General features: G+C 37.8%; 2 protein-coding genes across 5 annotated transcripts in view; one reads left to right on the forward strand and one right to left on the reverse strand.

The window, feature by feature from the left end:
* The window catches only part of LOC120540752 (trichoplein, keratin filament binding), a 46,586-nt gene that overhangs the window by 493 nt on the left and 20,623 nt on the right, over window positions 1–25,470 (reverse strand). Inside the window, exons 1-11 of one of the 4 annotated variants that reach the window (XM_039771791.1) lie at window positions 9,595–9,753; window positions 8,345–8,546; window positions 7,466–7,676; window positions 7,045–7,101; window positions 6,827–6,895; window positions 5,049–5,222; window positions 3,674–3,786; window positions 3,419–3,485; window positions 1,529–1,701; window positions 1,360–1,441; window positions 1,052–1,237 (exon numbers count right to left, since the gene is read on the reverse strand). In XM_039771791.1, the coding sequence (XP_039627725.1) occupies window positions 1,052–1,237; window positions 1,360–1,441; window positions 1,529–1,701; window positions 3,419–3,485; window positions 3,674–3,786; window positions 5,049–5,222; window positions 6,827–6,895; window positions 7,045–7,101; window positions 7,466–7,676; window positions 8,345–8,535 (1,323 nt within the window). In that variant the 5' untranslated portion in view covers window positions 8,536–8,546; window positions 9,595–9,753. Of the gene's footprint in view, window positions 1–1,051; window positions 1,238–1,359; window positions 1,442–1,528; window positions 1,702–3,418; window positions 3,486–3,673; window positions 3,787–5,048; window positions 5,223–6,826; window positions 6,896–7,044; window positions 7,102–7,465; window positions 7,677–8,344; window positions 8,547–9,209; window positions 9,373–9,515; window positions 9,569–9,594; window positions 9,754–25,470 lie in introns of those variants that run through there. The other 3 variants (XM_039771794.1, XM_039771793.1, XM_039771792.1) reach the window with 3 other exon arrangements.
* gltpa (glycolipid transfer protein a) lies at window positions 13,989–24,847 on the forward strand. Its single transcript, XM_039771795.1, has 5 exons — window positions 13,989–14,221; window positions 20,766–20,824; window positions 20,904–21,037; window positions 22,232–22,382; window positions 22,618–24,847. The coding sequence occupies exons 1-5, from the start codon at window positions 14,119–14,121 to the stop codon at window positions 22,798–22,800; spliced, it is 630 nt and encodes a 209-aa protein (XP_039627729.1). The 5' UTR covers window positions 13,989–14,118; the 3' UTR covers window positions 22,801–24,847.

Raw genomic sequence — 25,470 nt, forward strand, 5'->3', positions numbered from 1 at the left:
GCTTCTTCCTCTTTTTGAAAAAAGCCATTTCAAATGTACATCCTCCAAAAATTTTTTTTACTAGTGTTTACAACTTGGAAAAGAACAGCATTAATTGACCATGTTTCTGAATTGTGGCAAGTCCCGTTTATCCACATACATGGCAACAGTTAAAGCCCTTGGTGTCTTCATAAACATCATTTGAAAATTGTATTGGACACTACCCTCATAACACAGCATAAAATACCCCAAAACATGGACTTTAACAAACCAGATGTTGGGGTGCTAAATACAGCAAGAAATAATCAAAAGAAAAGGCAAAGTAGTAAAACGAAACAACACCAGGTGCCACATTGAGCCTATTAAAACAACATTCCAAGCCTATGTGTGTGTACAAATGCAAGTGGATGGTCTATTCAACCCGATACACTGTGCCACAGACATGGGGCAGTTCTCATGGGTACTTCCAACGCATCTCCCAGCCAGTTTTAAGCCTTGCTCAACTCTCCTCCTGACTCTGGAGTCTTCTGGCCCCCCAAACACTCCCAGACTCTAATCACAAGAGATGTGTCCAAGAAGGAAGTTCACTCAATAGTCACAAACCCCTCATCCAACCAATGGCACACCCACGGGTTACTAACCATTCATTCCCTCTGGTCTTTGTGGATCCTGCATCCCTAATTTTTATTAATGGACCCATATCCTAACTGCTCATTAAACCCTTCAGTAGGTTCCTCTGTTCCTAACCATACCCCTCTTCTGCACTTGTCACCTGGCTATTTGGAGGGGTTTGTTCCACCTCTTTGTTATTCTCTCCAATATTTTGGATGATCTCCACCTACCTCTAATGGTGTTTCACCCACATTGTACTGTGACACCATCTAAAGACCAGTGATCCACTTTGCTTGATCGTAGATCCTTTCCTTTCCTTCCCAGCTGCCTCCTTATGTCATATTTAGCATTGGTACCTCCCCTATCAGCTAGCATTTATTAGCCAAAATGCATGCCTGAAGTATACCGACCTTTACCAGCCCAGGTCTGACCCCTTTTTTACCCCCTTACTTTGGCATACCTGCTCGGACAGCTCCAGTCTGCGTGCAGTCTTCACCTCGTCTTCCTTCACTTTCTCTCTTGCAGTCATCCTCCTTTCTAGTTCGAGCTGTCTGATAAGCTCTTCACGTCGCAGCACAGACTCCTCCTGAGCTTGCCGATTCTTCTTCATGCGCTCCTCCAGTTGCTCATGCCTACCTGCCATCACCTGAGAGGAAGATGACAGTTGGCATATTGGACTCCACTTAATTTTTTTTTTTTTTGCACATCTGTGCCGTACATGACAATGAATGGAGGCCTGCAAAGTTCAGTTAGCAGTTCGTCCCTCACCTCTTGCATGAGACGTGTTCTCGCTCTTCTTTCTTTCTCCCATTCAGCCTCCCGCTTTTCCCACATTCTCTGGGCCTCCTCCCTATAACATAGTCAATTGTTAACAAGACACTGGCCTGCCTCATGCAGAAATACACAGAACCCAGAGAAGTGCTAGCTCAATGCTGACCTGTACAGCATGTCAAACTCAGCCTCCCGTTCTTTCTCCAGTGCCAACTGCTCTTCAATCACTTGCTTCATCCAAGCAGCGTCAGCTATGGCTCGCTCTCGCTGTGCTGCATGCAGCTTTACTTCTTCTTGCTCTCTGCGTAGAAGTGCCTGTAGTATAGAATGATCTGACTCCTGAAGAAGAAAGAAGATTTCACATCAGTAGTGCAACCTCTGCTCTCTCATAGGTGGGACACAAACAGAGGGACTTTCCTCTACACTGACTATCCTAAATAAATAAACGTGCAACTCTACATCACTAGAATTACTTAATATATCATAAAAGGAAGTATGAGGGGAGGAAGTGCTTCCTAGTTTGACTATCCATTTTCTAAACCCACTCTTTTTCACCAGCTCCCCACAGCCCTGTAATGGAGTCCTCCTCAGCAACAAGAGAACGAGCCTGCAAATACACTAATCAATTACAACATTAAACCACATGTCCCATACTGTGTAGCTTCCTCTCATGCCACCAGTAGAGCTCTGACCCGTCAAGGAAAGGAATCCACAAGACCTCTGAAGGTGTCCTGTGGTATCTCAAATCAAGACATTACCAGCAAACCCTTTAAGTCCTATAAGCAGGGTCTCCATGAATCAGACTTGTTTTTCCAGCACATTCCACACAAACTCAACGGGATTGAAAGCTGGGGAATTTGGGGGCCAAGTCAACACCCTGAATGCTTTGTCATGTTCCTCATTATCCTGCTAAAAGAGGGTGTACGTGGTCTGCAACAATCTTTAAGTACATGGTATGTGTCAAAGTAACATTCATATTAATGAATGCCAGGACTCATGGTTTCACAGCATAACACTACCCAGAGCATTACACTCCTCCACCAGCTTGCCTTCTTCACATACTACATCCTGCTTGCATCTCTTCTCCAAGTAAACAACAAGCACACACCCGGCCTCCCATGTGATCTGTAAGAAAACACAATTCATCAAACCAGGCCACCTTTTTCCATTACTTCATGGTCCAGTTTTGATACTCACATGTACATTGTAGGCACTTTGGGTGGTGGACAGGGGTAAACACAGGCGCTCTGATAGGTCTGCAGCTACGTAGTGATGCACTGTGTGTTCTGACACCTTTCTCTAATGGAGAGCATTCAGTTTTCAGCAATTTGCACTACAGTAGCTCATCTGTGGGATCAGACCAGATGGGCTAGCCTTTGCTCCCCACGCACATCAATGAGCCTTGGGTCATGTGGATGGGCACCCTTTTGTTGGTTACCTGTTGTCCATCCTTTGACCAGTTTTGGTAGGTACTAACCACTGCTTACTGGGAACACACCAAAGACCCGTCATGTTGGAAATGATCTGACCCAGGGCATCTAGCCTTCTCAGTCCCATGTCACCCTTGGGCATTCTTCCTGCTTCCAACAGATCACTTTAAAGGACTGGTTGTCTGCTTGCTGTCAAATATATCGCACTCCTTGACAGGTTCCATTATAACAAGGTAATCAATGCTAGTCACTTCATCAGGGAGTGGTTTTAATGTTTTAGCTGATCAGTGTACACTAGCCCATTAAGTGCCCAATCACAGCTGGTTCACCCATCTTTAGAATATGTGAGGAAACAAGTGCAAACATGGAGGAAGACACATGAAGTGACACAAGCCAGCACATGAACCAAGGTATCTGAAGCTGTACAGCAGTACTGTGTCACTATTGCTTTAAAAATGTTTTCGGTAATGCCATAATCAGAAGTTTTATTGAGATGGATAGCCGATCGTGGGCAAAACTTTACTTGTGGGATATGGATGAGGGTGGTCTGGTAACTGAACAATGGCTGGCACTGCATCCCAAACTATTAAAGTAAACGAACTTAGAAATAGTCCTTCAGTACTTACCAGCTCTTCTTGCACCTGCTGAGCCCTTCGCTTAAGCTGTGCTCGGTACTGACGAGTGAGAAATCGTCTAAAAAGAAGAAAGTTACAGTCACTTTTGTATAGTTCTCTTTTTCACAAGGATAGACTTCATCCTGGTTCTCGGTTTAACTGCTCCATCTGTCTTCATCCCTGTCGTGACTGTTCCCATGCCTCCAAAAGTGGACAAATGGATAGACAGACAAACAGAAAGGAAGACACACACTCCTTTCTTCATACCCAAGCTCAGATTTTTTCCTTTGCTCCTCTAGCTGTCTCCTCTCCTCCTCCAGGACTTCAATCTCCCTTTGCTGGGCAGCCAGATTTGCCTCCTCCTTCTTCAGCTGTTCTGCCTGAAATAAAATGAATCCAAAAATGTCTTCTGCACCATTGAGACCTCACATTAAACACCTTAGCATATCACCTGTTTTAGCCAGTGGATAAGAAAAGCTACGCAGCCTCTTGTAAGGCATACCAGTGATGCTAAAAGAAACACCTTGTTAGGCGTGTTGCAGGTAATTTTAGATAAAACCTTGAAGTAGAAGACAAGCACAAAGGAGTAACTGGTGTGAGCTCTTCCACATCATGGAAATGATTGCTGTGTCAGAGGAACACTGTACAAAAATAAAAAAGTGTTGGTAATGAACTAGAATGGGGGCTAACACGGTACATCAAATAGTTACTGCTGGGTAACAAGAATTTACTAAGGTGCGCAAGTAGCTATGTCTTGCACACACAGTTTAGTTGTCAGTTACGGTGTAAAAAGGTCTTAACAAAAAGGTGCGATTTGATCTTAAAAATACTTACCAATGTCAACTTTTCAATAAGGCCTACCCATCATACATATATTACTTATTTACTGTATGGCAGGCGGGTTTACCTAAAGTAACTTGCAACATTGAGATACAATGAGTTTTAGTAGGATGCAAAGCCTTAACCACTATACCACACTGCTTATTAGTCACTAGAACGTCATAAAAAGACATTAATAAAGACTTTGCATTACACACAGCAGCAGTAACTGACTAACAGATGCATTTATAACAAGCCCACCTCTCAAGTATTACAGTAGTGTTTAACAGCAGCAGATTTTCATGCTGTCCAAGTATGCTTGGACAATAGATTTTTTTTTTTGGAAGATGAATAATTCCAAATTTCCTTGAAAAAAAAGTCCCTACTCTTACATTTATCCAAGTGCATTTCAAATGTAAAAATTCAAAATGTCAGTCATGTGTGGCAAGTTCCTTGTTAATCCACAACATAAGTATGCAATTATACACCATATGCAAGGTGAAAAAGGCATCCCAAAATGCTTTACTATGAACAAATCTACGATATATTTACATTAAGAGTCAAGGGACCTTATTGGTTTGATCTGGTATGGAATATATAGTAAATTTATGGAAGCAGCCCTCCTATTAATTTTTTATCTCATGTTTTTCCAAAAAGAAAGTCATATACCATGGCATAAATGCATGGAAAGAGTCCGATTGAAAACAGAATGCATGCGTTTTATACTGAAGGAATTTAAGCAGTTTCCAAACAAATCACCGGTCTACTGTTTTTTTTTTTCCTTGAGTCAACTGTCTAGCAAACTCATCAGTTTGCCACTTACCTCCACTTCTCTCAGTCGGAGCTCCTCCATCTGCTGCACCAGAACCTCTGCTCTCTGTTTCTCGCTCTCCTTTCGCCACTCCTCCTCTTGCTTCATCCGCTCCATAGCTTCCCTCCTAGTTCTTTCATACTCATTCTCAAATCTTTTCTGCTCCTCTTGCTCCAGCTCATCTTGCTGTTGAAGGACAAAGAAAAATCATTCCTAGTGACATTCAGAACTGCGCCAAAACATTAGACATCCATTTGTTAAATTAAAAAGTAATTGGTAGCAAACTGGAAGCAGAAGCAATTCTGCTAGGCAAGTGTAATATAGTTAGAATTACACCCTTTCCACTAGAATGCCACCCAGGTCACACCTGTATGCTGTATTACAAAGAAACCAGTCAAATCATTAATAATGGGCAAAATCCCACACACCAACAGGTGATTAAAAAAAGAATTAAATGGCCTTTTAGCTCCAAAGCAGTGGGTAATTCGAGTGGCTGGGTCACTCTATCCAAGTAGATGCGCTGATACCTTAGCAGGTTTTCAGCTACTGTAGACACTTGACCTCTGGACAGATGAGAAACCGCCATTCTAGAGCTGGTTAACTGAATGTTCTTACTATCTAAGCTTGTATTTTGGCAACAGGAAAATTACAGGTAAATGAACACAAACAATGTTGCACAAGTAGTAACCATCCTGAACCTTTATACCAGTACATTTAAGTAGCCCATTTTTTTAGGAGCTTCAATCAAATCTATCCAATAAAATAAAGATTTATAATAATTACCAATAACTGTGGTGTATATAGACTATGCTGATGTTAGACATGTTAATTAGTAGCCAGCTTCTCACCAGAGTGAAGAATACAGTGGGGAAAAAAGATGGTGAATAATGTTGAATTAGCCATGCTGTTGCATGCTTCCAACCTCAACCTCCCCCATGCTCCTGTATTAATTTGACCTTCACTTGCTACCTTTCCTAGCAGGGTTTGACAGCAGAATTCTGTTCAAGAGCATGTAACATAGTACATTTAAGAGGCCATGATCAAGTCCAGAAGAACAGTTGAAGATATGCAGGACTCTCTTCTACCGTTTAGTGTTCATGACTCTTAGTTTAGTGTTCATGACCATATGACAAATGCTAAATAAGTACCGTGTACAGATGGAGCGACTGCACTCTAAACCAAACATCGTCACCCTTCTTACTCCATCAGGACCACCTGGCTGAAACTGAAGGTCTTTATAAAGTAGTACCATTTCATCTGTATAACACCACATCCAGCTAATCCAATATAATTATAGCCCATCCTAAAATTACACATGGTACAGTGATTTTGGCAGCATATACAGAACACAAAAATATTGTTTTATTTGTAATAAAGCTCCAAGTTGACTTTCTATACCAGTAACTTTAGTCCTCTGGGTCTGAAGCAAAAAAATGTGCCAGACCATGAAGCCAACATGCCCATTTTCCTTTCAAAATTCACAAATGGTGGTTCACTCACTCTGCTCAAGAGATAGTTTGTTATTCAAGCAAACATGTTAAAAGTGGTTTACAATGGAAAAAGGTTGATTACCCCGTTTTACTGCAGGTGTGTTCATGCATTTATACTGTTTAATAATTTGGAAAAGTAGGTTGCACTTAAGGACAAAAATCAGTATGTAGGTTTCTAGACTATTAAATTTGAATTTTTCTTGTTTGTAGGGTTGGTTACACACACACACACACACATATATATATACATAAAAGCAAGCCAGTCAGGCTCAGGCACGACCTGCAGGATGAACACCTTACCTGCCGTTTGTCCTCAATTTGGGTCACCCATTTGCCTACTACATGATTTTTATGAAGTTCTGATTCCACCTGGAGGGAGCAATAAATTGTAAAAGACAGTTAGAAAAACAAAAACACACACAATATGTTGGCATTCACATTACGCCTAACATAATAATCTCAAACCCACGGTCATGCAAGACTGGAGGTTTATAAACATGTAGCTCCCTTAAACTTACCTGCCGCAGCTCTGGATTATTCTTTCTCCAGTGATCCTGGAGCAGTTCTTGAGCAACCTGTCAACAGGAAAGCATATCTATTTGCTTAAAGTTATAATTTACACTACATTATTCCAATAGTAAATTAGTTACAAAAAGTAGATAGCACCTTTCATAATGAACACCAGAACATGTTCTAGTATTTTATTATAAGTATGCAATTGGAGTCCGGACACACTAAACAGCTACACTTAAGAATCACACAAAAGGATTTTTTTTTTTTTTTAACTTCTGTAGCTGCAGCAATATAGACAAAATGGCACCCCTTTACTGTAACCACTGATTTGCTAAGCTCTTACAAAATGGAGGACAGTCTTTGCAGAAAATTAAACATATCAGGCAGCAAATACAACTTTATGGCAGTCAAGAGACACACAATTACCATTTTCCTGCGCTCCTCTCTGGCAGATTTCAGCCTCTCTGTCTTAGATTCCATCTCCCTGGCTAGACTGGCACTAGTAGGTAAAATGTCTTGGAGTTCAGCTTCCAAGATGTCACACTCTTCCTTCAAAAGAGCACGGAGACGGGCCCTGCGCTCTTCTAGGCTCCTTTTCTTTTCCTCTCTAATTCGATCACGATGGAATGCAGACATACTGAGGGGAAAAAAAAAAAAAACCCTTAAAACCAGGGACACTTAGTTAGGACACTTGATGTACTCCCTTGCACTTGCTAAGTTCATATTCATGGGAAAGATTGATTCATATGGAAGACCAGTCTAATTCAGGCATGTTTTTTTACCAAAATACTCAAACAAGTGACCCTAGTTACTCCTTGAACAGAACTGGATTCACTACAGGGTCATGCCTGAAAATGCATGCATAATCACTTTGCACAGCAAACAAACAAACAGTATTAAAGTCTAATGAAATTTTTCTACGATTGCTTCATAAACATCAAAACAACTAATACAAAGATCTGACCAAATTCAATGTAAAAATGTACAACAAACATAACACACACAGATGGCTAAACTTTTTTTTCACTGAACCATGAATGAACTAACATTGTGCCATGAAGAAGGAGCAGAAAAGCTTATCCAAAGGAACAGTTCATTTAACACACTGTCCACAAACTCAAATAAAATATGATACAAGAACCGACAGTAATGCTTGGGTGTGTTCCCTCCGAGTGTCTCTTGATACAGCATTATTAGGTGACAGCACTGAGATGGACTTTGCAGGTTTATCATACATATAAAGATATAAACTCATATGCATGTGCATAAATGTTGGCAGTAACATCTGCAGATAATTTACCTCACCTCTTTTGATAGGACTGCCTGGAGCTCCACTGTGCCTGCTTACTGCTGCGCACGTCATGATCTTTAAAATATCTGTAATGCTGTTCCCACTGCTGCCTAAACCGTGCTTCCTGCTCACGCTGCCGGGCAATCCTTTCCTCCAGAGTATGAATGCGATTGGACCAGTGAGATGTCAGAGTTGGCAGAGCCATTTCCCTTTATCCTTTTGAAAGCAATAAACAAAGTTATTATCTTAGAACTATTTAAAAATACTGCCAAGTAAAGATGGCACTCAGAGCATGGAAGGACATGTTATTGCATGGAAACGCTACCAGCTGAATGAATAAATAAGTGAATTAATTTATTGCTTAAATCTGTTTGTCCTGCACCAGTAAAGCTTGCACAAGTCAACCTACTCAGAAACGTGCAAGGATGCTTCAAGTTGTGCCAAAGATATTACAATACAGCCACAATCTACTGTATATTGCTGATATTACTGAATAATATTATGACTGTTCATCTTTTTTAAAGTTGCAGGCTTCTATATGAAAAGTAACTACTCAACAACAGACAGACACTATTAGATACACATACAGATTCTACAGAAATACTACAGCTTTGATGGCATAGAAGTCTCTAGGGACTTTGTACGAGATGGCTACAAAGTCCTTGCCTAAAAGCCGAATTTAAAGTCTTTTGTTGATGCGATGATAGTGATTTCATCATTATTCATTCATTCATTCTCTCGCTCTTCCCCAACCCCAATCCATTACTATTCTAACTGCATGTTCAAATGTTTTTTATTAGCAGACGATACTTTGTGGACTAAATTTGCTTAACAAAGAGTTTGCCTCATAATATGGCGCCAACGAGAACTGTGTGTTACCAAGTTAAAAATCGCCAGTGTCATTATCTCCATCCAAGTGAGGTGTCCTACTTCTTGCCTTTCATTTACGTTATTTACACCCACGCGCTTTTACTGATTGAATAAATTCCGTAACTCAAGCAGTCTAGTGCCACATGATACTCAGGTAATTAAAACGCCTGGATAATCAGCATCAGCCGATTAAACGTGAGCCAGCAGTCCTTAAAACCGAACATTTAGTTCCTTAGTCGATGACAGACGCTTATTGAACTTTTTTTATTTAAACTGTATATAATTTAAAAGCGACTGGCGTCCCTTTACACTGACCGATCGCTGCGTGAAATAGATGCGTTCGAAGCAGACCGCGTTATATGCTATACGCTCCGAAACAAATGCAGGTACTTACAGGTCTTCGTTCTTAATTTTACTAGTAATATAGCATCTGCCTTGTTTGAAAACTGGAGACTTCACTGTCTTGTTTCAGGTGGTTGTCCTAATTCGTAATTCAAATTTCGGTTAAGAAGCCGTTCGTTAAACTGTTTCCTGTTTGTCTTGGTGACTCACAGAACTTCCTGGTTACGCTACGGGCTGCTAGAAGACCCAAACTACTTGGACGAAAATCGCGCTTTTTTTTCTTAAAAGGCGGGTTAGGTTTTCACAGTTTCGAATCTCTCTCATTTAATAAAACTGTTGCCCCAGTTGATTTATTCTTAATATCTCTCTCTCTCTCATATATATATATAATATGTTTAAGTCCATAATTCCTTATGTTTAATATTTTTATCATTGAGGAAATGTAATAAACATTAAACACTACTTAACAATCCTGAGTGGTTCAGAGTGTCTTCAGGTTTTCATTCTAACTGTATGCCATCATTGGATTTTTATGTTATCAACTTAAATCAGCAATTTAAAAAACTGCTCTGAAACACTGGTTAACAGTGACAAAAGACCAAAACAACTTCTAAGTACTCATTTTGAGACCCACTACAATAGTGTTAGACAGATAAACTTGAATGTGATAAGAGTCATAATATAGAATATACAATTAAGATACCTGCACTCTTTTCTTGGTACATTTGAAGAATATATTTTTTCCTGCTATTCATCCCTTTTCTGAGCACACTTTATGAATTAAACGCATTTATAGAGCAGGACTTTAAACTGGTATCACAGAGTCTGAATGTGATTCTGTCAAAAGAATGACACAGTATTCACATGTATACCCCTATAAACATCCAAACTCATTTTATTTAGAGCCGTTTATTAAACTATCACATGAACCAATTAACTGTACTATTTTGCAGACACTTTTAGTCAAAGTGAATTATAAAATCGATATTCTTACAATGCAACTGAGTGATTAGATAGTGTAACATTGGCAAATAGCGATACAGAATAAATTTAAAAGTAGAGCAACAGAAGTTTAAAATTATGGTTAGTCCAACACCTCAACAAAATGTGTCATTCTAACAAGGCTTAGTTTTAGTGTAGGAAGCATTTACATTGGTGTAACTGGCCTAAAAAAATAAGTGAATGGATGGATGGATTCCTTAAACCTGTTCATTCCAAAATGGGTTCATGGGGCACAAGGGCCTATCTAGTAAAACTGGGTACTAAGAAGAACCAGGCCAACAGAACAAACATCTCAGAAGGGGACCAATTTTTAGATAGCCTGAAAACGGAAATCTTTTTTTTTTTTTTTATTAATTTTATTACGATCCATACATAGCAATCAAGTTTTTACAAAAAAAAAAGAATTATGTTAAGAACAGATCGATCCCCACCCCTGAGAGAGAGAGCAAGCCAAACGGCATAAAATTTAAGGCTTGTAAACATACCTAAATTAATAAATTCTCTGTGCTTTATAAACTTATTTTAAAATATTACTGATTAGATCCTGCCATGTTTTGAAAAAAGTCTGTACAGATCCTCTAACTGAGTATTTGATTTTTTCCAATTTCAAATAATATGACACATCGGTTTCCCACTGACTTAAAAGAGGAGAGTTTGGGTTCTTCCAGTTTATCAGAATAAGTCTGCGTGCCAAGAGTGTAGTGAATGCAATCACAATTTGTTTGTCCTTCTCCACTTTAAGCCCCTCTGGAAGAACCCCAAACACAGCTGTTAATGGGTTAGGAGGGATTTTGAGTCCAAGGCTGTCTGAGAGGTAATTAAAATTTTTGTCCAGAATAATGTTAATTTGGAGCAGGCCCAGAACATGTGACCCAGTGAGGCTGGGACTTGGTTGAAAACGGAAATCTGAGTGGTCTAAGAAAACCCACAAAGACTCAGATATGATAGGCCAACTCTGCGCAGATGGTGAAAAAGCCTTATTCTGAATCTAGGCACTTGCAGCTGAAAGGCAACTAACTACTGCTAAGCTCCCACATCATTAAAAAGGTATATCAATTTTTAAAATAATTTTTATGAAGTAATTTTAAATTAACATAATTGCATGAGGACAGCAACTAAAATAATATGGTAATAATAAAAAAGAACTGTTTTCCAAAAAACTTTTAGAATATCTCTTTTCTTTAAATTCCCGTCTTGCATAATAATCAGACTACGATCCTTGCAAATTATTCATTCATCCATCTGTTTTCCTAGCCTGTTTATCATTTTATTAAACCATAGTATCGAAATGGCATTTATTTTCACTATTATATTTATTCTGCGGTGGGCTGGACTCCTGCCCGGGGTTTGTTTCCTGCCTTGCTCCCTGTGTTGACTGGGATTGTCTCCAGCAGACCCCCGTGACCCTGTAGTTAGGATATAGCGGGTTGGATAATGGAGGGATGCATGGATGGATTATATTTATTTCACCCACAGAAGTGGTCAATTCAGACCCATTGTTTTTTGTGCTGGGAAGCACTAGACGTCCTTTGCTAACTGTTTAAAGAATGCACAGTATTGGTGGTTTGCAAAAAAAAAAAAGCCATAAATATGTCTTATTGATGTAGTAGTTTCCCAACATAACATACTTGTATGTACAGGTGCCAGTTATAAAATTAGAATATCATGACAAAGTTGATTTATTTCAGTAATTCCATCCAAAAAGTGAAACTTGTATATTAGATTCATTCATTACACACAGACTGATGTATTTCAAATGTTTATTTCTTTTAATTTTGATGATTATAACTGACAACTAATGAAAGTCCCAAATTCAGTATCATGGAAATTTAGAATATTGTGAAAAGGTTCAATATTGAGGACACCTGGTGTCACACTCTAATCGGCTAATTAACTCAAAATACCTGCAAAAGCCTTTAAATGGTCTCTCCGTCTAGTTCTGTAGGCTACACAATCATGGGGAAGACTGCTGACTTGACAGTTGTCCAAAAGACGACCATTGACACCTTGCACAAGGAGGGCAAGACACAAAAGGTCATTGCTAAAGAGGCTGGCTGTTCACAGAGATCTGTGTCCAAGCACATTAATAGAGAGGCGAAGGGAAGGACAAGATGTGGTAGAAAAAAGTTTACAAGCAATAGGGATAACCGCACCCTGGAGAGGATTGTGAAACAAAACTGTGGGGGAGATTCACAAAGAGTGGACTGCAGCTGGAGTCAGTGCTTCAAGAACCACCACGCACAGACGTATGCAAGACATGGGTTTCAGCTGTCCCATTCCTTGTGTCAAGCCACTCTTGAACAAGAGACAGCGTCAGAAGCGTCTCGCCTGGGCTAAAGACAAAACTGCTGCTGAGTGGTACAAAGTTATGTTCTCTGATGGAAGTAAATTTTGCATTTTCTTTGGAAATCAAGGTCCCAGAGTCTGGAGGAAGAGAGGAGAGGCACAGAATCCACGTTGCGTGAGGTCCAGTGTAAAGTTTCCACAGTCAGTGATGGTTTGGGGTGCCATGTCATCTGCTGGTGTTGGTCCATTGTGTTTCCTGAGGTCCAAGGTCAACACAGCCGTCTACCAGAAAGTTTTAGAGCACTTCATGCTTCCTGCTGCTGACGAACTTTATGGAGATACAGATTTTATTTTCCAACAGGACCTGGCACCTGCACAAAGTGCCAAAGCTACCAGTACCTGGTTTAAGAACCATGGTATCCCTGTTCTTGATTGGCCAGCAAACTTGCCTGACATTAACCCCATAGAACATCTATGGGGTATTGTGAAGAGGAAGATGCAATACACCAGACCCAACGATTCAGAAGAGCTGAAGGCCACTATCAGAGCAACATGGGCTCTTATAACACCTGAGCAGTGCCACAGACTGATCGACTCCATGCCACGCCGCATTGCTGCAGTAATCCAGGCCAAAGGAGCCCCAACTAAATATTGAGTGCTATACACGCTCATACTTTTCATGTTCATACCTTTCAGTTGGCCAACATTTCTAAAAATCCTTTTTTTGCATTGGTCTTAACTGATATTCTAATTTTCCGAGATACTGAATTTGGGACTTTCATTAGTTGTCAATTATAATCATCAAAATTAAAAGAAATAAACATTTTAAATACATCAGTCGGTGTGTAATGAATGAATCTAATATAAAAGTTTCACTTTTTGAATGGAATTACTGAAATAAAATCAACTTTGTCATGATATTCTAATTTTATGACCGGCACCTGTATATGACATACATCAGTATACACCCATGTTAAACGAACGCCCTAGCATCTTGGTTTTCGGATGAGTGAAAGCACAAGAAGCGGGTTCTTTTAACTGCCCCGCCCTTCCAGACTAGATGGGAACTTCATGCGTTGTCATTGGCCCACTTTCTTCCACCCCAGCTTGATTCCCCATTGGGCGCGAAAGCCATTGCGTCAGGACGCCTTCCTCTTCTTTCATTCGCTACTTGCGCGTGAGGAGCTTTCCTCGCGGTTCCGGGTTCGCCGTTTCCCAGTTTGACACAAATTTCTTATTCGTCTCTCGTTCCCCGCTGAAGTGGAAAGCAACCTTTTTGAAGCTAACCATGGCTCTTCTAATGGAGCACCAGTTTAAGCAGCTGCCGGCTGATAAGCAGGTGGACACGCGGTCGTTTCTTGAGGCGGTATCCTACCTGCCGTCTTTCTTCGGTAAGGTGAAGGGTAATCTTAGTGTCTGGTAATGGGAGGCCGTGCTTCGGGTCTGTATCTTGAAAAGTGTGCTCGTTGCGTAGCTCTGTAAGTTGAGAAACTTTGGCAAGAATAGCTGCTATTGACTGTAGCTGGACATATACTATAATGGAAGATCAGTGAGCGAGGTAGGGCAGGGCGTCATCTAGAGCTAGGCAGATCACCGAATTTACACGTACGACTGTTTGGTGAACTAACCTTGGACAGGTTATCTGTCGTTCGTAAACGACATCATCTGTAGTGCCGCGGTCCCGGAGCAGGTTGAGGAATGGACATGTAGTTCTGTAGGCAGTCTCTTAAGATTTGTGCGAAATTGTGGAGTTTGCCAACAATGTACGGGAATATAGTCATTATCAACTTTATGGGAAACATCACTGGTAGTTCTTGCGCCCGATGAGACTTGTAATTACTGGAGATAGTAGACCCTTTAATACTGTGGTTCGTAAACTTTACAAGACTTTATATGTTACGCCTGTGATTTGCGAACTTATAATGTATGCCATCTAAATTTGTGTTAACGTGATCAATAGTCTGTAATGAAGCACTTACTGTATAATATTGTGGTCAACAAGCTCTAGGATAAATCACTTAAAATACTACAGTTGTTTAAGTAGTTTGTTTTGCAATTCTTCAGACAGTAATCTGCAGCACTGTGAGCAGTACCACACTTGAGACGGTACAGCACATCACCAGTTACACTATGTATGCAAGCTCCATGAGGTATCATTTACAATGGTCTTTGCCAGTGTTGACAAGAGAGCATCAAGATTATTTGTAAGCACAGTATTTAGGACATTGTTTATTACTGTAGTCTCTGTGGTTATATGATGATGATGCTGCTGCAGCAATACCGTGGTCAGTGAGCTCTATAGTAGGAGATCAGTGACCTGAAATAATAGTTAATTATTAGAAATATTAGTTAATTCAGTATGGGGGGCATTACTTAAAATAATATTGTTCATGAATGATCAATGGGTAGGGCACAAGATGGGATAGTGTGCTTAGTCCACCTGAAGGAAAAAAAAAAGGTGTTTGTCTGTGTGTCCGTCCAGTTGCTATGTCTCTTTCATTGCAAAAGATGGAGCATCACAAGCATTTTTAGTAATACAATTTCATTGCATTTGTCATTTTAATAGATGGTGAACCCCTTTCCTAATGGCATGTAACAGAGACATGCATTGCTTGGTGTACTGCAAACATTAATGCTGTGCTTATTACTTAGATTTTAACCTGTTTTAGATGGGTAGTGCAGCTGGTATACCTATATTTGGACAGAAAGCAAGACACTGCTTAGTGACACCTGAGAAATTACATATGCTTAGGTATTTAACTTTCTTTGCAATTGTTTGTCTCATGTAAAGTTGTTTCAACTGAGTTGAGCATTTGGTATGTCTAAAGGCATTTTTGTTTGTACATTAGGTTACTAAGGTCTGCAAAGCTAGAGTCTGTTAATATGGCTTAGATCAGGGGTAGCCAAAGTCGTTCCTGGAGGGCCACAGTGGCTGCAGGTTTTTGTTCCAAACCAATTGCTTAATAAGAAGCACCAATTGCTCAAGTAACACTTTTGCTTCATTTTAGTTGTCTGACTTGTTAAGATTTTGAACCCTTATTGCTTATGTCAATCTTCAACCAGCTATAGTGTCATTTTTTAATTGCTCCTTATTAGCAATAAGATGAAAATTCTAAAAGAAACCATCATTACTAAATTAAGCTTGTTTCCATTACACCTGTGTGTATTTATTAAACATTATTTGGTTTTATTAAATATTTGGAAGGAAAGAGAAAAGAAAAAGTGAAGAACTGAGAATAACTCATCTGTTTTAGACTTCAAATCATTTTGATGATATCCTTAAAAAGAAAAAAAAAATTGGACATGAGAATGACCTGACATAGCAGAATTAAAGCACTGATAAGCCAAGAAATTAAATTATTGGCAAGGATTGTTTTCTAATTAAGCAACTGGGTTGGAAGAAAAACCTGCAGCCACTGCAGCCCTCCAGGACTGACTTTGCCCACCCCTGGCATAGACAGTGATTATCTTTTATAGTGTTAACTGCCTAAAGAAAAAAAATGGGGAGGATTTTTAAATAAAAATACACCTCTGTCATTTGAGTTCCAGATAGCGCTGGGAACATTGTGTTTGTCTGTATAATTATTGTGTATCAAGAATAGGACTTGAACATAAGATACACAAATGTAAATCTGTTGTGATGCATTTGATTTTATGGAAGATTAGAATTATAACATTACATTCTCAAACATTCATAATACAATTTCGAATAAATCATTGACACAGGGCATGAATGGTTCCAATATTTTATCTGTTTTATAACCAATAAACAGATTAGACTTGTCTAGGAGATAAAGTCATTTTCAAGTTAATGCAAATTGATCATTTCATTCCTTACTACGGACTCTCTGATACTCTGACTTGACCTAAAAAAATTCACACCTGTACTGCGATTGGATTCTTTTTGTGTATAGTGTAGGCAGAATAAATAAATAAATAAATACACTGTAGAAAGGCAAATTAACTAAAAATGTATAAATTATGATGAGGAGACATTTTAAAACATATAGTTGTCATTTGCCAGTGCTGTCTGATTTTAGTGCTCTGATTGGAAATGGAGGTGACGCCTGGTTACATGGTGCCTCAAGAAGTTTAGTAAGTAGTTGACAAGGGTTTAAGATAAAACATATGAGTAGAAGGAAGAAATTGGAAGAACACTTCCAAATAAAAACAAAAGCAAAAATATGTATTATTTGTAACAAATACTGTGAATGGCAATCCAAGGGTTTTGTTTTCTCCCTTGATGTATGAAGTTTTTATGATGAGAGGGTGGAATCACAGATTGTAACCCTCTAATCAAAGGGTCTCGTCTATATTGGTAAATTTACAGTATTTTTGGAGCACAGTAAGCCTATTACGTATTTGACGTGTACTGCTAGTACATTCATGATAAGGGGTGTGTTGGCATAATCCTTGATTTTTTCCCCCCTAATTACAGTAGATTCCAAACTATAGTCAACATAATACTACTTTTGACATTTCACAAACTCATTATTATACATTAGTAACTGTATTGCAAAACCAATTTGCCTACATTTGTGCTGTGACTGGGTTTTCAGAGTCTCAGCAGGGCAAAAATCAGTTCTGGTTTTTCTTTAAATAATAGCCATTTAAACTTGAAACTGTTCCAGTAATGAGTCATTATGTATTTACAGTATGCATGAGTGTGTCCAGAAATGGACTGATGCTCTGCCCAAGGTTATCTCTTGCTTGTGCCCTGACCCTTTGCAATTCTGGAATGGTTTATTCAAGTCTGAAAACGAATAGATGGAAGTTTTTTTTTTGGCACACGTTAAAGACTATGGAGAAATAATGGAAATGTTGTTAAAAGGATAAAAATAATGACTGAAAAATGTATTGCTTCTGATTACTCAATTTAAAGAACATGAACATAAATTAAAATACATTTCCCAAATCTGCTTAGTCTAGTTTAGGGGACGCAGGGTTCTGGAGTCTATCCTGGCACCACCTAGTATGAGTCAGGAGCTTGATGGATATGGCGCCTCTCTGTTACAGGGCCCTGAATATAAAGTTTTATATGATTAATAAAACTAGGAATACTACACATAACTACTCCAACCCTGGTCTCTCCATTAGAGGGTCATTACATGTTGTACATTGGAAGCTTTACCAGTAATTAGAAACAGATCCATTATAGGATGTCAATGAACACTCATCCGTCCATCAGTTTTTTTTAACATGCATATTCCAATCAATGGTGTACAGGAACAACCCCAATGTTAGGCACAAGACTGGAAGCCAGCCCATCATAGAACTTGACTAATGCACTCACAATCACTTACACAAGGCCAAATTAGAATCACTAATGAACCAGTGGGAGGAAATGCAGGTGCCCAGAACAACACAAACAACATTTATTTATATAGCACATTTTCATACAAAAAAATGTAGCTCAAAGTGCTTTACATAATGAAGAATAGAAAAATAAAAGACACAGTAAGACAATAAAATAAGTCAACATTAATTAACATAGAATAAGAGTAAGTTCCAATGGTCAGGGTGGGCAGAAAAAAAAAAAAAACTCCAGACGGCTGGAAAAAGAAATAAAATCTGCAGGGATTCCAGAACATGAGACCACCCAGAACCCTTCAACAACAACCCCCTTCCCCAACTCTTAAAAAAAAAAAAAAATCCTATTTCTGTCACTTAAGAAAACCTGAGTAAAAAAAATAAAAAATTTGAGGGAAAAAGCACACTCCAGAAATAGAGGCTGTCTTCTCAGGCCAACTCTGTTTTGGAACAGGCTGGCTGATCTGGTTTGTTTTGTCTCAATGGCTGCCTTGTTTGGCCTTTGTGTCTCCTAAAATACAATAAATTACAGTAACTTTGACATACCAGATAAAGTGTGGCTTAGAATTGAAAATGTGTATGTCCTTCACCAGGTTTGTATTATTCTTTAACTTAGAAAGGTGGGACCTTCACATCTGTGCATACGGCAAAACTGAGCTATTAATCTCCTAATATGGAATTGTTTAAGAAAAAAAAGTAATGAGCTAAAAGACAACACAGGCCTTAGAAAGGTTAAAAAAAAGGTAGAACAAGGGCCACACTATATTTTATTTCCCGACCACAAGGCTGAAAGGCATTTGTTGTATGTTGGAAATTTCCATTCATTTATGTTTGGCATAGACCAAAAAAAAAAAAAACGCACACACACAAAGGAGGAGGTGATATTCGATACATAATCAGACTTTCATTTAGTAGATGCAATTATTTGCTGTGAGCAGGGTCATCTTTTGTCTGTGTGTCTGTGTCAAGCTGCAGCTAACTTGCCACATGCATAATTTAATTTCTATCTTAAATGTACTTTCACAAAATATGGAGTGTGGCTTCTGGCCATGGTATTCGATTGCGCCCTCCTTTCAGTATTTTAGCGAGTCTCTGTATGGTGGTTTTGTACAAATGTTCAATTATGTATATAACTAAAGTTGCTTTTAAGTAATATCTTCTTTCTGAGCTGAGCTTTCAGACCAGCACTAATGTTTTCACCCATGTCTTGAAAATAAATGATATTATAATACATAGGTTGCTTTGGGTAATAGTTTGAGATTTTGTAATTTTGTTTATTCTGTTTACAGTTTCTGTTAAATGACCGAAAATGCCAAAATAATACTAGATTTTAGATTATTTTTTTCAAGACTATTTTATGTCAAATTGTTTTTCATAAAAGGAAATAAAGTAGATGAATAGACAAAAAAAAATATCAAACTGTTTCACTGCAAATGACAGAATTTGATCACCTGACATCCCTTTTTGGTTTATCTCTGTCATGCTGTTGATAATTGGGATTGGTGTTTCTATGACTAGAGGAAAAATCAGGCTCAGAAATTTGAAAAAGATGGATAGAGAGCCTATCTGGTACATTTTATTTTCATTACCCAACTATTTGAGATTATGATTTTAAATGGTGTATTTAAAGCAAATCACTGCTGACCTCAGGAAGCACATTAGATTGGCATAAGTCTCAATGGTCTGGGTGGGACAAAGCACATAGAATGTGCAGTGCATGGGGAACAGAATACAAAAGCAATTATGAGAAAGAAAGAGAGCATTCAGAAAATGCATATGCCATTAAGTGAGCTAGACAACTGGAAACAGTGAGTTTACTCAGGCTCATACAACAAGCTCCCTTTTGCTAGTATTAAAAGAATCTTTTCTCTGTCCACAGAGTTGACACACTAGATGGTACTGGTATTTGAGAACCTCTGTGAGATATTTATTCAAAGATAAACAAACAGTTTCTTTATCCAGAAGGACATATCTTATATAACACTCAAATATAGTTGTACTAATTACCTTTCTCTTTAAATATCTTTTCCCACACTTCTGTATAGAGAAATTAGATGGCACTTCTGATTGTCTATCTTCAGATGCATACATTTATTCATTGATCAGAGATCACATAGAATGCACTTAAAATGCATCCTGTCAAACAACATGAATCAACAGGTTTTTTATAAGTCATCCACTATCCGGCATTTGTGTTCCCTATTTCACTGCAATTGCATCTTTATTCCCCACTCATTGGAGTAGAAGTCATTTGGGTCACTTTCTCATTACTGCAGTTTCAGATACGCTCATGCCATTGCTTTTGTTATCCACAACTATGCAAGTTCAAAGTTCATTAATTTTTTGTTTTTGCGGTTCTCTCCCTGACTTGCACACAAGTACATCCAGTGTTTAATGCCTGTCTGTTTTCAATAGTATATCTGTTAAACTAATTTTGTCTTTAATTTGAGCAGTCAGTTAGATAAGAAAGGCAGGTGTACGTAATCGAATGGCCACTTATTATGACATTGTATGATAAGTATTGATTTCCACACAAATGCCCACATTTGTTCATTTGCCTAGTTCAGAACCTGAATTATAGTATTCCACATTTTTATTGTGCTTACTGTTGAATTTCTCTTTTAGATTGCTTGGGTTCAAAGGTATTTTCTCCAATCAAAGCTGACATAAGTGGAAATATTACTGTAAGTATTTCCAGTTTTCCCTCATGCTGTCTACATGTAAACAATTGATGTAATTTATTCATAATTATTTTTATTATAGAAAATCAAAGCTGTTTACGATACAAACCCCACCAGGTTTAAAACTCTTCAGCAGATTCTGGAAGCAGAGAAAGAGATGTATGGGTCAGAGTGGCCAAAAGTAGGGGCAACATTAGCACTTATGTGGCTGAAAAGGTGAGTGAATATGTGGTAAGGATAAGCAGGGTAAACTTGAATTATACCCTTTGACAGTGTTATCTAGCTATGATTTTCTTATAACTTTTGTTGTTATTGAAGTTTCTTAATTTCATGTTATGAATAGGATAAAGGGATTTACAAAATGAAATGACCCATTGTGCCTTAAGTTGACTGACACTTCTTATTTTCTTCAGTTGAGACCTATCAAGGAAAGGGAAAAAAATAATATGGCCTCCTAATGTTTGTTTTTTTTTTGTTTTGCATATAGACCTAATTTTCTCAGGATACGTTTAATATATCTATTATGTTTTCCAGTTGGGTTATTTAAACGGTACATATCTTTCTTCCAGCTACAAGAGAAACTGTCTGACTAGATTATTTTCTCTTGTATGTTTTGTTGTATGAGCTTACTGCCTGGATTAAATGTTGTCGCCAGATAGCCCCTGAAAATTGTTTTTCTCCTCTCAGTGAAATGGTATTTCATAAAGTCTAAATTAGGCATGGATTCAGCGAGATAACACTGTAAATAGAAAAGCAGCTAAGGTAATGGTGTCTCTTAATCTTTTATTCCAATTCTTTCTTCAGTGTTCATGAAGATGTTGTTAGTATGCAGAAAACACAAACCAGAATTTTATGTGCTGAGTTATGTAGTGTTACCTGCAGTGCAATTTCAATGGTATGCAGGATGGACTTGGGTTAGGGAAAAAGAGTGATAATATAATTTCCCTTTACATACGTAAAGTATGTATTAGATTTCTTCTTTGGTATTTTGTCAATTTCACTGTGCCAGAGGTTTGCTTGTTCTTCCTCTATCTACATGTGTTTTTATCTGGGTACCATTGTTTCCTTCAATATATTGTGTATATTTTGTTAACTGGTGACACTAAATTAGCCTAGAATGAGAGAGTGTGCATGTGTATGTTAATCAGTGAAGTAGTAGCCTTCTCAGGATTGGTTTCTGCTTTTCACCAGATGCTCCTGGGATAATCTGTAGCTCACTAAAACCTTGAAACTGAAGAAAGTGATTTTAGTATATTAATGGAATGATTAATGATTGTACTGCTAATTTCTTACTATTCAAAACTTTTTACTCTATGAATACCTAACAAAGTGGAATTTAAGTTTGTTCCAAAAATGAATGAATCTCTGAATTTGAGAATCTTTGTGTAATTTATTTTTGTTTTCTGCCAGAGGCCTTAAGTTCATCCAAGTTTTGCTACAAAGTATTGCTGATGGAGAACGTGATGATGCAAACCCTAATCTTATTCGAGTAAATGCCACTAAAGCTTATGAGATTGCACTGAAAAAGTACCATAGCTGGCTGATCCAGAAAATCTTCCATGTGAGTTTGATTTATCTTTATGTAACACTCTTCACTAAACTTAAATTGCTTATATATATTTGAATATCCTCTTTGCAAAACTTAATTTTCTTTCCTGCTCTTCATCTTGGTATGGGGACTTTCATATTTTCCTTCTAAATGAGCCACTTTTTTCCTGTTTTTCATTTCTTTCTGTGACTTTTTACTGATCTTATTTTCCCAGTTCCTTTCTCACTTTTTGCTCATCTCCTTACAGACAGCTCTTTATGCCGCTCCCTACAAATCTGACTTCCTGAAAGCTCTGTCCAAAGGACGGGATGTCAAAGAGGAGGAGTGCATGGAGAAAATCCGCCAGTTCTTGTTAAACTATACAGCCACAATTGATGCCATTTATGAAATGTACACAAAAATGAATGCAGAACTGGACTACAAGGCTTGATGTTAGGGCTCTGGGAAAACACTCAGATGCCTATATATATATATATATATATATAAAAAAAAAACTTTCACCTCATTTTCTTTCCAAAGCAATAACTTGGAGACTTCTCTTCCAGCTCTGTGATGGTGGTCTCTTACAGAAGTGAGGGAGAAACTATGATGAGAAAGAACTCAAGTGTTACCTCATGGTACAGTTGGCTTGTTTCTGCCTGATGACAGTTTCATATTCTGTGCCCGGGGGAGTGGGGAATATGTTTTCTATGAAGGAAAAAAATCCCCAGAATTCAACCAACATATATAAGGTTTGATCACTATAGATGGCCTCAGTTTTTTTTCAGAAATTGTAAAGGTTTAAGGTTGACTGCTGTTACCCCCCCAAACAAAAAGCCTAACAAGAAAGTCAGTGTGACTGAAATACTTTAATTTCTGTTATTTTTTTTATTAAAGACACATTACTAACTTTTGCACAAATCTAATCAGAAAATAGCTGAGAGTTTGAGGTTAAGTGCCGAAAAATGGAAATTTGATTTTACAGCATGGATAAAGTACAGTGAACGTAATTAGGAAACTCTTAGTTTAAAAGAATGTGGTCTTATTAGTTGGTTTCTTGAAATTCCAGTTTAAGTTACTATACTTTGCTAAAGACAGATCTAATAACTGATCCTGGCCACCATGCTGGAACTTGCTTTAATAAAAAAAATAACCTGTCATTACAGGTACAGCCTTAGTTTAAACAGTTTCCAGAGGTGCAAAAGGGAGCTGACTTCACAGAATCTGATCTGGAGCTCAACAAGAGACTTATTATCCTTTTTGTGGATTTTACTGGTAGCTTTATTCTGAATGATTGGTCTGAATTCTACAAAGTACTTAAGCACATGTGCTGCTTAGTTGACTGGTGCAATGTTTAAATATATTTTAAGACTTACTGGGTATGCTAAGTAATTCTGTTAGTGGTACGGGAATATGTTTGACCGTCCAAGAAGAAAAAGGAGAAAAAAGAGACTAATTTGTAGGACTTGTTTTTTTTTTTTATTCTGGATTTTTCTGTTCATTCTACAGTGGCATATCACTGAAATAATGTGTTTATTAAGTTATCATTACTGGCACATTTTTATAGCTTGCAGAACACAAGTGCCTTTTTAGAAAGTGCTGTACAGGTATCATGGGTGAGAGAATTCATGTAAAAAGTGTCTAAATAATACCATCATATTTGATAGGAACGTTGGAGTACCATTGAACATTTGGAATTTGGCAAGTACGTGTTCAAACTTGACTATATATAAGCATTTTGACAAATAAAGTGCAGGTTTACATAAAAGAAGGAAATAACACTTGCTTTCAAGATTATTAATTATGTTACATTGTTAGAGTAAGATTTTTTTTTTTTTTTTAAATAGTTGACAGTTTTTGCTGAGCAATTTTATATTACTTTCCACTTCAGAGTGCTAATTTGTAAAGTGGGTTGAGGGTAATGAGACTTATTTTGATATCATGCAAGAAATTAGATTGATTTTTTTAAACTTCATATAAAGAGTGACAGATGTTACTTTAGTTCTTAATCACTAGTATCATCATACTGAAACGAGGTAAAAAAAACTAGTTCTTGGTGATATATATAACACGCTTTAGTTGGAAATAGCACATTATGTTAATCGGAATTTACATTCATATTTCACAGAAGAATTGTGTTCTTATTTTGGCAGAAAAATGAAGTAAAGCCTTTTTCAATTTTGTAGAATACAAATGTGGTGCATTTTAGTACAACTAATTGTGTTTGCAGCAGAAACATGTAAGCTATATTGTTGATGAAATAATCACTCTTACTTTTTATCCAATTAGGTTCTAATTGTAGAATAATATGTATGCTTAATTGTAATTGAATGTCTAGACAGTGGCTTCAAATTCTGTAAACAGCAACTTTTCAGTATGTTATTTTACAGAATGAAAGTGTTTTCAGTTATAAAATGTTATGTTCTGATGTTACTTTGTCATCCTACAATAAACAACTGATGTACTAGTTTACGTTCCCCAGTAATGTTCAGCAGCCGTAAAAAAAATCATATTCTACCCCCCAAAAGTTCTTTACCTATATTAGAAACCTATTTGATCTTCCCTACTAGTGTCTATATCTTTCAAAGCTGAAAAATATTCTTTTTAAAAGTTACTATGCTTATGAATGATGTTCAAGTGACCTTCTATTTTGCTAATGAAAAGGCAAGAAAAATGCAACATAAGAAGCCAAAGTTAACAGACATTTCCTCTGAGTGATTATATGCCCTTGAGATTTGGGTTTTTATTTTGCACATGCATAGGTAGAAACTGTTTATTGCTGTCAGGCTAGTATTTTCAAAGTATTTTTCATAATTCTTCTATAACAAGACATCTAGACTCCACTCACCAGCTGAGTGTCTGGGGTTGGGGTGTTTCTAAATTTAAAAGGACATTGTATTATTGCATCATCTTGTGCTTAGTGTTTGATGAAGACAGCACCACAGTTTTATGTAATATTTTTTAATGGTTAATGGAACTTGTGTAGCCAGCTGTGGTTATTCAGCATGGTTTAGAGGGATGGGTAAAGTTTTGTAATGTTTGTTCCTTCATTGATTCATCCGTAGGTATATAGGTGTAAGTACTCAAATTCTTGTGACATGGTTAGTTAATAAAACAATGT

This window comes from Polypterus senegalus, chromosome 12, assembly GCF_016835505.1.
Source record: "Polypterus senegalus isolate Bchr_013 chromosome 12, ASM1683550v1, whole genome shotgun sequence".
Lineage (NCBI taxonomy): Eukaryota > Metazoa > Chordata > Cladistia > Polypteriformes > Polypteridae > Polypterus > Polypterus senegalus.